Source organism: Condylura cristata, unplaced genomic scaffold (assembly GCF_000260355.1).
Source record: "Condylura cristata isolate star-nosed mole 26May11 unplaced genomic scaffold, ConCri1.0 scaffold00017, whole genome shotgun sequence".
NCBI lineage: Eukaryota > Metazoa > Chordata > Mammalia > Eulipotyphla > Talpidae > Condylura > Condylura cristata.
The window spans coordinates 39,770,741-39,783,127 of NW_004567118.1; the positions used below are offsets into that span (position 1 = coordinate 39,770,741).

The following is a 12,387-nucleotide window of genomic DNA, read 5'->3' on the forward strand; positions in this document are numbered from 1 at the left end:
TGAGAAGTGCGCCAAGTCCCCTCCCACCAATTTCATCCTCTTAGGGCCTGTGAATACGCCAGGATTTGAAACATGGTTAGCAACTTCCCTCATCCTGATTTGACCATGACCTTGCCTAATCAAAGGCTTCCTTGGAAGCTCCCAATCTGTCTTCTGTCTTTAAAAGGCATACAGAGCCTCCAGATTTGCAGCGACTCTGAGACCAACTGCAGAGGCTGTAGTTGCCATCCTCCCCTTCCAGCATGAAGGTCTCCGCTGCAGCCCTCCTGTGCCTGCTGCTCACAGCTGCCGCCCTCAGCACTCAGGTGCTTGCCCAGCCAGGTAAGCTATGGGGAAGGCAGACCACCTCAGAACTACCAGCTCAGCAAGAATCTGCAGAGACTCCCTGAAAACCCTGGATTTTAAAGATGGCAAAATAGGTTCCAAGAGCAGACAAGGGTACCCAACCTCACCATCAGTGAGAAAGCTGGGTCTAGAAATCCAGGTTGCCTGGGCCCATCCCTGGGTTCCCGCCTGAGATGAGTACTGAGTGGCTCTGTGACTTAGCTGCCCTCACAGTGTTAGGGGATGAGCCACATAAGAAAACACCTTTTCTTACTGTAAGCATTTTGTGTAGTGGTGGGGAGAAAAAATTAATACTCTATTGGAGACTTGGAATTGTTATTGTACTTTAAGACAGGTTTCAGAAACAGTGGGTAGGGGAAAGGAATGTTGGCCTAATGCCATATCTCAAGCTGACTGTTTTGAGAATTCTTGGGATAAATTATCTAGGTGTTTGTATTATGACTCATTTTTCCTATCCTCTGAATATTTGAATTTATTGCATGTTTCAGTCCTAATAAGATAATGCATGCTTTGGTAACACATACTCTTTTTTTTTTTTAAAGATTTATTTATTTGTATATACAGAACCGGGGTACAGGCTAGAGGCTCAGGGGCGGTGAGAGGCTTCACCAGAGACAGAGTGGGGAGCAGAACAGGCAGATCGACGAAGCACACTGCTGAGGGGAGCAGCGGGTGGGTCAGGAGAGGTCTGCCACACCATGTGGTCACCTCCGGGGCAGGCGGGAATCGAACTCATGCGGAAGTGGCTTTAGCTTCTCAGTGCAGTGCTTTAACCCACTGCGCCACCAGGGAGGGCCCCGGTAACACATACTCTTAAACTATCAATGGCTTAAAACAATGAGGGTTACTTTCTCACTCATATTAAATGTTATGAAATGTGTTGTCTAGAGCTTCTGCTCGTTATGCACAAGTTTTAGATTGATGGGGGGAGCAGTCTTGGGGAACACTGTTGCTCATCATAACAAAGGGAAAGGAAGCTCTTGAAGGGCTTGCACTGGCAAGTATAAACTCTCACTCAGAAATGTCACTTATCAATTGTCTTCTCACTTATTGGTCAAAACTACTTAATGGGTCCATCTAAAAGGGGCCAGCGATAAAAGCGTCCAAATGGCTAAGGAAGAAGAACATCTGTGAACAGTACTGTGAAGAGTGCATGCCATGAAACTCCCCACAATGACAGAGCTAAAGCTTACTGCGTTGACCAGACTTTCCCTTACTCTTGCCAGCAGTGATGGGTCCCCACTGCAAAGCAGAGGACCTCAGATCAAAGCCAGAAGCTCAAGATCTCAGAGTAGAGAGCTTCTACCTCCATAGCTTACATCTCCTTTTCTCCTATATATCCTTCCTTCCTTACAAACCCATGCTTTAAATATCAACATCATTAGCAACTAATCCTGTCTATTCTTTTTTCCCCAAATTTAGCTTCTGTGCCAACCGTGTGCTGCTTTGATCTAACTAAAAAGAAGATCGCCTTTCAGCGACTGCAGAGCTACAAAAGAATCACTGGCAGCAAGTGTCCTCGGCAAGCAATTATGTAAGTAGCAAAACTCACATACTCCTGATCCAAAAATTCATCTCAAGGGGCAGATATCATGAATACATCACTATTACATGGAATCATAGACTCAGAGACACTGGCTTCGACAATCTAATTCATAAATTTTTCATAACAGGGAACTTTCATTCCCGATCCCTGTCTGTAGGTTTGTTTATGTTATACCGGTTGTTTCCAGTCAAGAGTAAAGAGTTTCACTGGGCCATCAAGACCATTATCTCCCTTGAGTCCCAGGTTTCCTCTTGCCCTACTTTCTTTTCCATGGGAAACTCTTCTGTCCATAGCAGATGGTCCCAGAAGGTTTCGGGTTACAGGGAAATAATTTTCTTTCTTTCTTAAAGATTTTACTTATTTATGCATACAGAAGTGGGAAACAGGCCAGAGGTTTAAGGGCAGTAAAAGCGTTCACCTGAAACAGAGTGGGGAGCAGAACAGGCAGATCAACAAAGTACCCTGCTGAGGGGAGAAGCACGTGAATCGGGAGAAGTCTGCCGCGCCATGTGCGTCACCTCTGGGGCAGGCAGGGATGGAACTGGCACTGAGGCAGCCATGGCTTGGCTTAGCTTTGCAGTGCCACCCCCACCCGCTGCACCACCAGGGAAGGCCCAACATGGAAACAGTTCTCAAGAGGACTTTCTGACTGTTTCTCCTTTCTCTCACAGCTTCAGGACCAAATTGGCTAAGGATATCTGTGCAGACCCCAAGGAGAAGTGGGTCCAGGACGCCATGAAGCATCTAAGCCAGAAATCCCAAGCTCCAGCTATTCTTAGAGTCTGAGAAACGCTTGTCATTTTTCTTGGTCTTCCTGAGATGTTTTCCAAGATAATCTCATCATCATTTCAAAACGAGTAGCTTTTATTCAATTGTTAAACAATAACTTCAAAATGTCTTTAGACCTGGCACTTAAATGAATGGCATTTTATGCTTATCTGCCATGAATATCATTGTTTTTAAAACATAAAACTTTACTCATTAGACTGTGTAAATATCACTATTTACTACTCTGCTAATTTGTTTTCTTAAAGAACAACCTCTCTGGCAACCACCATTTTACTCTTTTTTACATTTTGACTTTTTTTGGATATTACAATAAGTATTATTATATAGCATACTGTGTAAAATGATAAATGCAGTGACAAAAACAATTATACTACAATTTGGAACTATATCCAAATAACACGTTATATACCTTAAATTTACACACAATGTTACATAGCAACATGAAGATGAAGATGACTAAATGAAAATTGAGAAAAATAAAATATAAAATATACAGCTTTGGCCAGGTTATTTCACCTCTAGGAGTCCCACTTTCATCCTGTAAAAGTAGCAAGTGAGACTTCACCTTTTCATCCCAACCCCATGGCATCCTTAAGGATTCTGGAAAATGGGAAGATGTTTTTAAGTTTTTCAAAGATTTATTCATACATATAAGAGCTGAGGTATAGGCCAGAGGTGCAGGGGATGAGTGGATTCACAAAGACAGAGTGGGGAGCAGAACAGGCGGATTCACTGAAATATACAAAGGGGAGCAGCAGGAGGGTCAGGAGCAGTGTGCCTCACCATGTGGGTCAGCTCCCTGCCAGGGATTGACCTCATGCTGTGGTGGGTGATAGCTTGATAGTGTTGAGACTGTAACTCCTGTGGCACTGGGGAGTCCCTGTTTTTTTTGTTTGTTTGTTTGTTTTTGTTTTTTGTTTTTTTTTTGTTGTTGTTGTTTGTTTTGTTTTTTCTACTTATTTATTTATTTATTTATTTATTTATTTTTTAAGATTTATTTATTGTGCACACAGAACTGGGGTACAGGCCAGAGGCTCAGGGGCGGGGAGAGGCTTCACCAGAGACAGAGCGGGGAACAGAACAGGCAGATGGAGGAAGTACACTGCTGAGGGGGAGCAGCGGGCGGGTCAGGAGAGGTCTGCCACGCCATGTGGTCACCTCCGGGGCAGGCGGGAATCGAACTCATGCGGAAGCGGCTCTGGATTCTCAGTGCTGTGCTTTAACCCGCTGCGCCACCAGGGAGGGCCCTCTACTTATTTATTTTTAATAAGATGTAGCTCTTGTGAACCATGGTCTGACTCATAATGTTAAATGGAAGTTTGTGTTGTGTAAACAATAAATATATGTGTGGTAGTCAACAGTTGCGGTTTTAGTGGAGAATCTATACTGAGCCAAAAGGGAGAAATACGGGAGTAGGGGAGAGAGGTGTGGTTATGGAATGGGAACTGTGCTACTGAGAAATGCCCTTGGCTCAACTGAACTTCAGAGAGCTTCAAGAACCAGGGCTTTCTGACTCCAACCCAGAGAACAGGTTTCCTGACTCTAAGCCACACCACATTTCTTTTCTTGACAAACTCACTCTCGCCCCAAATCTCTCTTAAGAACTACAATCACAGATGGTGCCTGACCTCTGGTTGTCCTCCCATACACAGCACACAGACAATGCAGTCACTGGGAAGCCAGAGGAAGGCTGGATGGCCTTTGGCAAGAGATTATTTAGACTGAGGCTTTATAGGCATGTAATGAGGCTTTGATGCATGGATAAATACAGGCGCTCTTTAGAGCTACTTCAGCCAAGGAAGGAAGGAAAGAAAGAGGTACAGCTTAGGCAAATGCCTGGAAGGATCCTAATGTGCCCATCACAATTAAGCCCATGGGGATGGTGCTAGTGTTAGGTCTGTGAAAGTAATAGGGAAATTGGGAAGGATGGGGGTGGCCAGACAGAAGTGGGGGAGCTTGTGGGCCATTCAGATAAATGATAAGAGGATCATGTAATTTTTATCACTTTAAGTCACTTGTGAAGCTCTAAGGAAGACCCATTGATAATTATGCTGGGACAACAGATAGACATGAACACAGCCCCGGGCAAACCAGAGCACTGGTCACCCAGTGATAATGGCTGCTGAGATTTGAGTCAGTGGGAAGGGGAAGACCATGATCAGAGATGCTTCAGGGGGCTGTGGGATGGATCAGGAGGGGAGGAACAGTCAGCACACTATTTCACTATGCAGGCAATGAGATGATGTGTCAGAACCAGGGCACTGGTGATGGGGAGAGGAAGAGGCAACTGGGAGAAGAATAGTAGGGTGACATGTAGATGAAGAAGTGGAACGAGTAACACAGAAATTTCCCCAACTCCACAAAGCCACAATGGAAGGGTGACTTCCTGTACAAGAAACTTAAGTCAGGTTTCCCCTGAAACAAGTGAAAACGACTTGCATTTCTGCCAGTCATGTGACCCTCCCTGTCTGGACACAAACCAACTATACCCCCAAGGTCAGGAGAGGACCAAAGGGCCCAATGGCAAAACCCCTATGGTCTGAAGCTGGAGCGCCAAGAGCCCTCTGCATGTGCCACCTGCCACATTCAGTAGGTCACTGTGTGGCATCCCATCAAAGGCCACCACTTACACCAAATGCTCTGTGGATACTGCACACAGGGGCTGGGGCATAAATGGTGGCATGAGACACTAGGAAGAAAACTGACCTGCAGGTGATTTCCATTTTATTCCCAAAAGAGTTTTCTCTCACTGTATTACTTTGGGACTTGATTATTTCATCTACAAAATGAGGATATTTTAGGGAAGGAACTAAGGAAACAAACAGATGACCCCACCAGATTCTTGCTCCCAGAACACAGGGTAAATATCTTGGCCCACTGAGGCCAGGCAGGTTAACCAAGAGTTCAGTATTCACCGTCTCACAGCAGACAGGAGCTGACAGAGATGGGGGCAAGGAATCCAGGCTTTTATCCTCCCATCTCAACCAGTCATGGGAGAAAGCTGTTCCTGGGGCGAGGCTTGCTTCTCGGTAAGGGGCAGTGCCACACAAGCAAACCAGCGGAGAGCAATTGGCAGCCAACTGTCAGCTGAGGAAGGCAGCTCAGTCCTGGGAGGGAATGAGCCCATCGGATGGGTCTGGGCCACACACCTCAGACCCACCATGGGCCACCTTTGTGCTGTCCAAAGGATGTTCTGAAAACACCTCCAGGAATGTGTTCAGCCTCTTTTTCTCAGGAAACTATCAAGAAGGTTAGTGGAATGAAAATAGTCCCCACTAGTGTAATAAAACAAGGGGAAACAAGAAAAAAGCATTGTGATAAAGAAAAAACTTGGTGGCCAATGTCAGAGCTGGCTGAGTCGAATGGCTGTGTCTTTCTCTTTGGTTGGTCAGTTGGCACCTCTCATGTTTTCCAATTTCTGATGAGCAGAGATTTTCACTTGCCACACACTTCCAGACCGTTCCCCCAATGTCTACCTTTCTCCTTCCTGAGTGACCACCCAGCCCTTCACCACAGTCTATGAATCCACACAATTTACCCTCAGGCCACCGCTCTTTGTGGCTGACCAGGAACACTGGGAACAGACTCCCTCACTTCTGTTTGTATCTTTACAGTTCTCTCGTTCTGGGGCTTGTATACAGATGCTAACTTAAAACATCTTCCTCATTTGTCTTCCTTCCTCATTTGAGGCTACACTATTTCTCAGGGAGAGGCGCTGCTGTGTGACTGATATAGGGCTGACAGCTGCCCTCATGACTTACTGTAACTCCAGGACTCACTTATGCCCAGTCACAACACAGTGCTTCAATCTCACTGGATTACAGGCAGCTACCCTGGCACTTTCACTAAGCCCAGCTCACAAAGGGCACTTCTGGCTGTGGACACACCTGACTTCCCAGAGCTGGGCTCTTTGTCTCTGCAAGGCCCAGTAAGACACAGGGAATTTCTCTTTCAAAAAAACTGTAAGTCCTCCTCTTTAGATGAGTGGGCTTGGTCCTTGGTATGACTCCTTGACTGAGTGACAGGCATCATAGGGCATGATGGGCTTTTCCTGGGCATTTTCTCTGGTGGTGTGGTCTGTCTGCAGGATCATTAGTCTCACACCTGGCCCTGCAGAAAACCTGCCTCTGCCCATCCAGTCACAACTGGCAGCAGTTCTGTGTATTCAGAGCAGCCTTCTCAGTACAGAGAGGCACCAGGCTCAGGCCTCTTTTTAATGGTTGGGGGCAAGAAATGTAATCATTAGTTTATTTCTTTAGAAGAGGAGCTCACCACATTCCCAGACTAAATAATAGGGTGCTCTGGAGCTGGGATACCCTTTAGAATTGCTCCATGTTAGAAATGAATGTGCCCAACTACCAAGCATCCATTGAGAACTGTCTCCTGATGGCAGCTCCCTACAGTCAAGGGCAATTCTCAGACAGAACCTCAATGGAGACCTGCTGGCCACCACCTGCTGAGGCTGAGGGATGACCACGTTGGTCTGGTGGTGCCTGTGGCTCTACACAGAGCATCCCAGCATCTGCTACAGGGTGCAGGCCTGGGGCTGAGTGTCTGGGCCCTGTCTTGGCTCTGCAGCTAACTTGCAACCCTTGCAAATCCACCTTTTCTCACTGGGCTTTGGTGTGCCCAGCCATCAGCTGCATTCTTCACTTAGACCTGTGGCTTCTAATTAAAAATGCAGTGACACCAGGAGGGGCACCATGCAGGTCCAGGCAGACAAGGCCAGGCCTCAGTAAGTAGACTCTTAGAATGTTCTAGAGCAATGTCAGAGCAGGGACAGGATTAGGAGACCCTGTTCTCCCTCCTAGACTAGCTTCAATTCTGGTTTGCTCTGGATTCCTGTGTATCCTTAAGCTAATCACTCCCCTCATTGGTAAAGTGGGCAGGATTCTGCAAAATAACAGACAAAACAAAGGTCAGCGTGGATGTGTTTACCAGTTACTAGGTAATGTTGGCAGAAAGACAACTCTACTTTTGCAAGCTTCCTTCTGCTGAAGGAAGGCACTTAGCTTCTGTAAGTCTCAGTTCCTTTATCTTTATGATGATGTTTTTATGAATGTCATAAAGACGCTATCTCAGATGTTGATCAGGGGGTTGAATTTAGATAACATGCATGAGCACTGTGGTCTCTGGCACAGAGAACAAATTCAGCCCAAGCAGTCAACATCACTGAGTATTTCCTGCCTGTCAGCTGCAATACTGAACTCTGTATGTAAACGATTTTTAGACAAAATTTCTTCCAAGAAGTTCCAAGCACTTTGGGAAAGGCTGGTAGCAAATCCCAGCTGGTTGTCTTTTGTGAAAGTGAGAGCCCAGACCCACAGCATGAGGAATACTATATACACAGGAGGCTCATGGGCAGGTCAGGGTCCCCATACGGGGACACACTGGCCTCTACTCCCCTGGCAGCTGGAGGGTTTCATTTCTGTCCTTGGGCTTCAGGTTTCTAGTTGAGACAGAAGAGAGGGAAGACAATGCATTCACAAGTTCTAATCAATTCTCTCTCTTATTGCACAGTCTCACTGGAAGCCTGAGTCTTAGTTATAAACCCAACTTGGGTGTCTACATGCCCAGATGCATTTGGTTTTTATTCCTTAGGGAGCAGGTAGGGAGCACAGAACTTCATTCCTATAAGGGGACTCATACCCTGTAAAATGAAAATAACAGACTGACCACACACACCCCTTAACACTGCCTGGCTGTAATGTGGGCGTGATGGGCCACGCTCCTCTGAGGCACCGAACACTCAACACCTCAGGCCCATGATACATGGGTACTCTTCCCTCTATCTGGCATTCCCTGTAGGTCCTTGTCCACAGCACAGGCATTCCTGGAAAATCACCACACTGTATCTTTGCTCCACATAGAGTCTTCAGTTCATCTGAGAAAGACATTATGAGTATTCCATTGTCTTCTATCTGATTCCCTTTCCAGCATCCTTGGCCACATTTCTTTTGAAATTCCTGGAAGTAGTGACTGCCAAAATTATGAAAACTTACTATGTGACTGTAGTCTCTGCTCAAACATGTTTCCTTCATCAATCCCTTTACCCCTCACAACCTGTATGAGTCCTGTTTCCAAAAGTAGAAGGTATCCTCCACCCAACCCCAAGACAATAAAAGTAGTGCTGCTTTCTTCTCTTTGTTTGGAAATCACTCCAGGATCTGATGCTGACTCAGCACTTTCAGGCTCTTCATTGGCCTGGAGATGAACCTGCCCTTGTGTCAGATCTCTATAAAAGGCAGGCAGAGTCACCAGAGTTGCACAGAGGCTGAGACAAGCTGAGAAATCAGTAACTCCAAGTCTGCAGCTGAATCCTCACCCTCCAGCATGAAGTTCTCTGCAGCCCTCTTGTTCCTGCTGCTCATAGATGTCACCCTCAGCACCCAGATACAGCCAGGTAAGTCCTTCGACACATCCTTTGAAACTCATCACCCCATTCCTGGGTTGGCACTGGCAACCAGAGAAGAAGGCGTGCCCAGTCTGACTTTGACCACTGATTAGGGTCAAGCCCAGGGCAGCGTGTCAGCCTGCTCACACAGCTGTTGCTGGGCAGCTGGACAAGAGTGTTGACTGTGCACTCCAGATCTGGCTCCTTCCAGGGCTCCAACTCTTCAAGGGCACCCTCACAGCAGAGTCTGGCTTGGCCCCTTTCAGCAGAGTTTGGGAACTGGGGTGATCCAAGAGAGGGAGCCTGTAGTGGTAGGAGTGAGGGATATTTCCTGCAATGGTGAAAGGGCAGGAAAGAGACCCAGAATCTGGAAAGTGCTCATTGAGAACGGCTTCCAGAGACGTGGTTCTTCAGAGGCAGCAGGTGTCATGGGAACTTATGGCCAAGCTAGATAGCTCAGAGACCAAAGGGGGTTCATTGCTGAGTCCTCCCCCTTGTCCTAATGGAATATTAAGTTATTTTATAGCCCCCTCATAACCACACTCTAAGTCTAACTATCAAAAGTTCCTCTCTCCATCTCCATTATCAGGGAGCCTTCCCATTTGACCATGGAGAGCCACAGAGGAGGCAGACTGGACTTGGGGTGGGCTGTCTCCCTTCCCTCTGACTCCTCCTGTTTACACACACTTCACTATGGCATAAATAGAGACACCCTGCACACACTTGAAAGAGCCTTTTCTGTTGTTTCATTACAGATCAAGCAAATACATACGCCTGCTGTTTTAGCTACATCAAAAGGAAGATATCTATGAAGATCCTGGACACCTACAGAATCACCAGTAGCCAGTGTCCCAAGGAAGCTGTGATGTAAGTGGACAATGACCATTCCTCCTCCATGCTCCTGAGTCCTTCCCCCGGCAGGGGATTCCATTTTGATCAGGCCAAGTTGGTCTCAGAGACCAGATGTTTAGGCCACCCCTAACCTAATCCCAGAAATCTCCCAGTGGGAAACTGAAGTCAAGAAGGTCACTCCCAGCTCACTCCCAGCATTCCACCCAGCTCCTGGTTCTGTTTCAGTGCCGTCCAGGAGCCAAGGAGGCTTCACTGTTGTCAGTCAATAGCTGTTTCCCCTGAGGGGCCTTCTCTCCTCCCTGTGAGGCAGCCCGATTGCCCCGTGTTCTTGGGGGACATTGTCCCTTCAGTGTGTGACGCTCCCTGGTTGAACATCCAGGTGATCCCTCTAACTGTGTCCTCTCCTCCCTGCAGATTCAAAACCAAACGGGGCAGGGAGATCTGTGCTGACCCCAGTCTTAAATGGGTCCTGGATTCCATGAAGCTCCTGGACATGAAAGCTCAAAATCTGAAGCCTTGACCGCTCACCTGCACTGAAGTCAAGTCCGGACCTGACAATTAATTTCGGATCTCCCTGGTGGCGGCGCTGGGGTTTAGTCTCAGAACTATCATGTTAGAGCAGCTGACCTCTCCTATCTCGCCCACTCTTTTCTCAGCATCGTGTTTCATAGATCTGCCTGTTCTGTTCCCCTCTCTGTTTCTGGTAAATCCTCTCTCCCTCCCCATGTAGCTCTGGCCTATACCCTGTTCTTGTGTGCATGAATAAAGAAAAATAAATCATTTTAAAAGAAAAAAATAGCTATTTTATATTCCCCATCTTATTCAAGATGTGTTCAGTGTTTATTTTTATTATAATTTTAAGGAATATGATTTTTGTGTAATAATGTGTCATTTTTCTTAAGCTTTCTATCTTTCTTGGAAGTTGCTAAATAGTTTAATTTACTGTTCCATGGAAGCACTGGGCTTTGAACGCCAGTGTTAGTGATGCCATAACTTCAGGCCTAGTCTCCCAGGCAGGAGCCAATCCCATGCTGCAGAGGCATTGCTGACTCCAGCCACTGGGAATAAAGTGGGACTGTCAGGCCGGAAGAACCAACCCATTGAGGCACATGGGAGCTGAAGGGGAGTCATGTCTTGGGGAATAGAGACCTTCTTTTCCTCATTATTCTAAAGCTCCACCAGTTTCTCTGTGATTGATTAGTTCTTGGTGGTCTCACTCACTGTCAAATCTTTCTGTGCCCAGAGATTATCTTAGCATACTTTTCTCATCTTTAAAGATTTATTTATTTGTGCATACAGAACTGGGGTACATGCCAGAGGTGCAGGGAGGTGAGAGGATTCACCAGAGACAGAGTGGGGAGCAGGACAGGCAGATCAATAAAGTACATGGCTGAGCAGAGCAGCGTGCAAGACAGGAGAATTCTGCTGAGCTGTGTGGGTCATCTCTGGGTCTTGGGATTGAACTCGCACTGAAGTGACTTCAGCTGGCTTGTAGTGCTGCGTCCTCATCCTGTAATGCTGCGTCCTCGCCCATTGCTCCACCAGGGAGGGACAGCATCCTTTTCTTTACCATCATTGTCCTGGAAGGTCCAGTTGCCCTATTCCCAGGGTGTTGATTCGTCCCATTTCAAATTTGCAGCCCTCATCTCTGGAGCCTTCTTTCACTCTCTCTAAGTCCCTGCCTGTGCTGCCCCTGAAGCTGCCTGATTACCCCTAACTTGCCCTGGAACTCACTAGTGTTGCAAGGCAGTCCCCCAACGCTTGCACATATCAAGTCACTTCAGTCCCTTAAAACCTGCAGAAGGCTCCTCTCCTCACTACCTTGTGTGATACTGAGAAGGTTCTTGCAAGCCAATGCAAACACATATTTTTAATTTTGAGGTGGCGATGTCCCTATGAAACCAGAATGTTATTATGTTATTTTCATTCAGGGGGGTATCAAATGTTTTTATGTGCATTACTTTCAAATTTTCACATTATATATATATATATGTGTGTGTGTGTTTTATAAACCCGACTTTGGTGGCTTTTTTTTTTTTTAAAAGATTTATTTATTTATTCATGCACAACTGGGGTACAGGCCAGAGATGCAGAGGGTGAGAGGATTCACCAGGAACAGAGTGGGGAGCAGAACAGGCCAATCGACAAAGTACACTGCTGAAGGGAGCAGTGGGCGGGTCAGGAGAGGTCTGCCACGCAATGTGGATCACCTCCAGGGCAGGCGGGGATCAAACTCATGTGGAATTGGCTTAAGCTTCTTAGTGCTGTGCTTTAACCCGCTGCGCCACTGGGGAGGGCCTTTGGTGGCTTTTTTAAAGGAGTAGATAAAGCTGCTGTTTAAAGCAGGGGGAAGTTACTTTCAAAAGGTAGGGCTCATGGCTCACGTTCTAGAACAGAAGAATGAGTGTTTGATGGCCCCTGGGCTTGCTCCAGCCTGGGCTCACCTGCAGGTCAAGGAGAA

The 12,387-nt window shown here is 46.7% G+C and overlaps 1 protein-coding gene across 1 annotated transcript; it reads left to right on the plus strand.

Moving 5' to 3' along the window:
* Positions 1-242: 242 nt before the first annotated feature.
* On the plus strand, positions 243-10,572 carry LOC101623725 (eotaxin). The gene is made up of 3 exons (XM_004685164.2): positions 243-321; positions 1,768-1,879; positions 10,341-10,572. The coding sequence occupies exons 1-3, from the start codon at positions 243-245 to the stop codon at positions 10,444-10,446; spliced, it is 297 nt and encodes a 98-aa protein (XP_004685221.1). The 3' UTR covers positions 10,447-10,572.
* The last annotated feature ends 1,815 nt before the right edge of the window (positions 10,573-12,387 follow it).

Coding starts and splice junctions, on each gene's coding strand:
- LOC101623725 (XM_004685164.2), top strand. CDS start 243: ATGAAGGTCTCCGCTGCAGCCCTCCTGTGCCTGCTGCTCACAGCTGCC. Junction 322..1,767: donor TCAGGTGCTTGCCCAGCCAG/GTAAGCTATGGG, acceptor CCCCAAATTTAG/CTTCTGTGCCAACCGTGTGC. Junction 1,880..10,340: donor TGTCCTCGGCAAGCAATTAT/GTAAGTAGCAAA, acceptor TCCTCCCTGCAG/ATTCAAAACCAAACGGGGCA.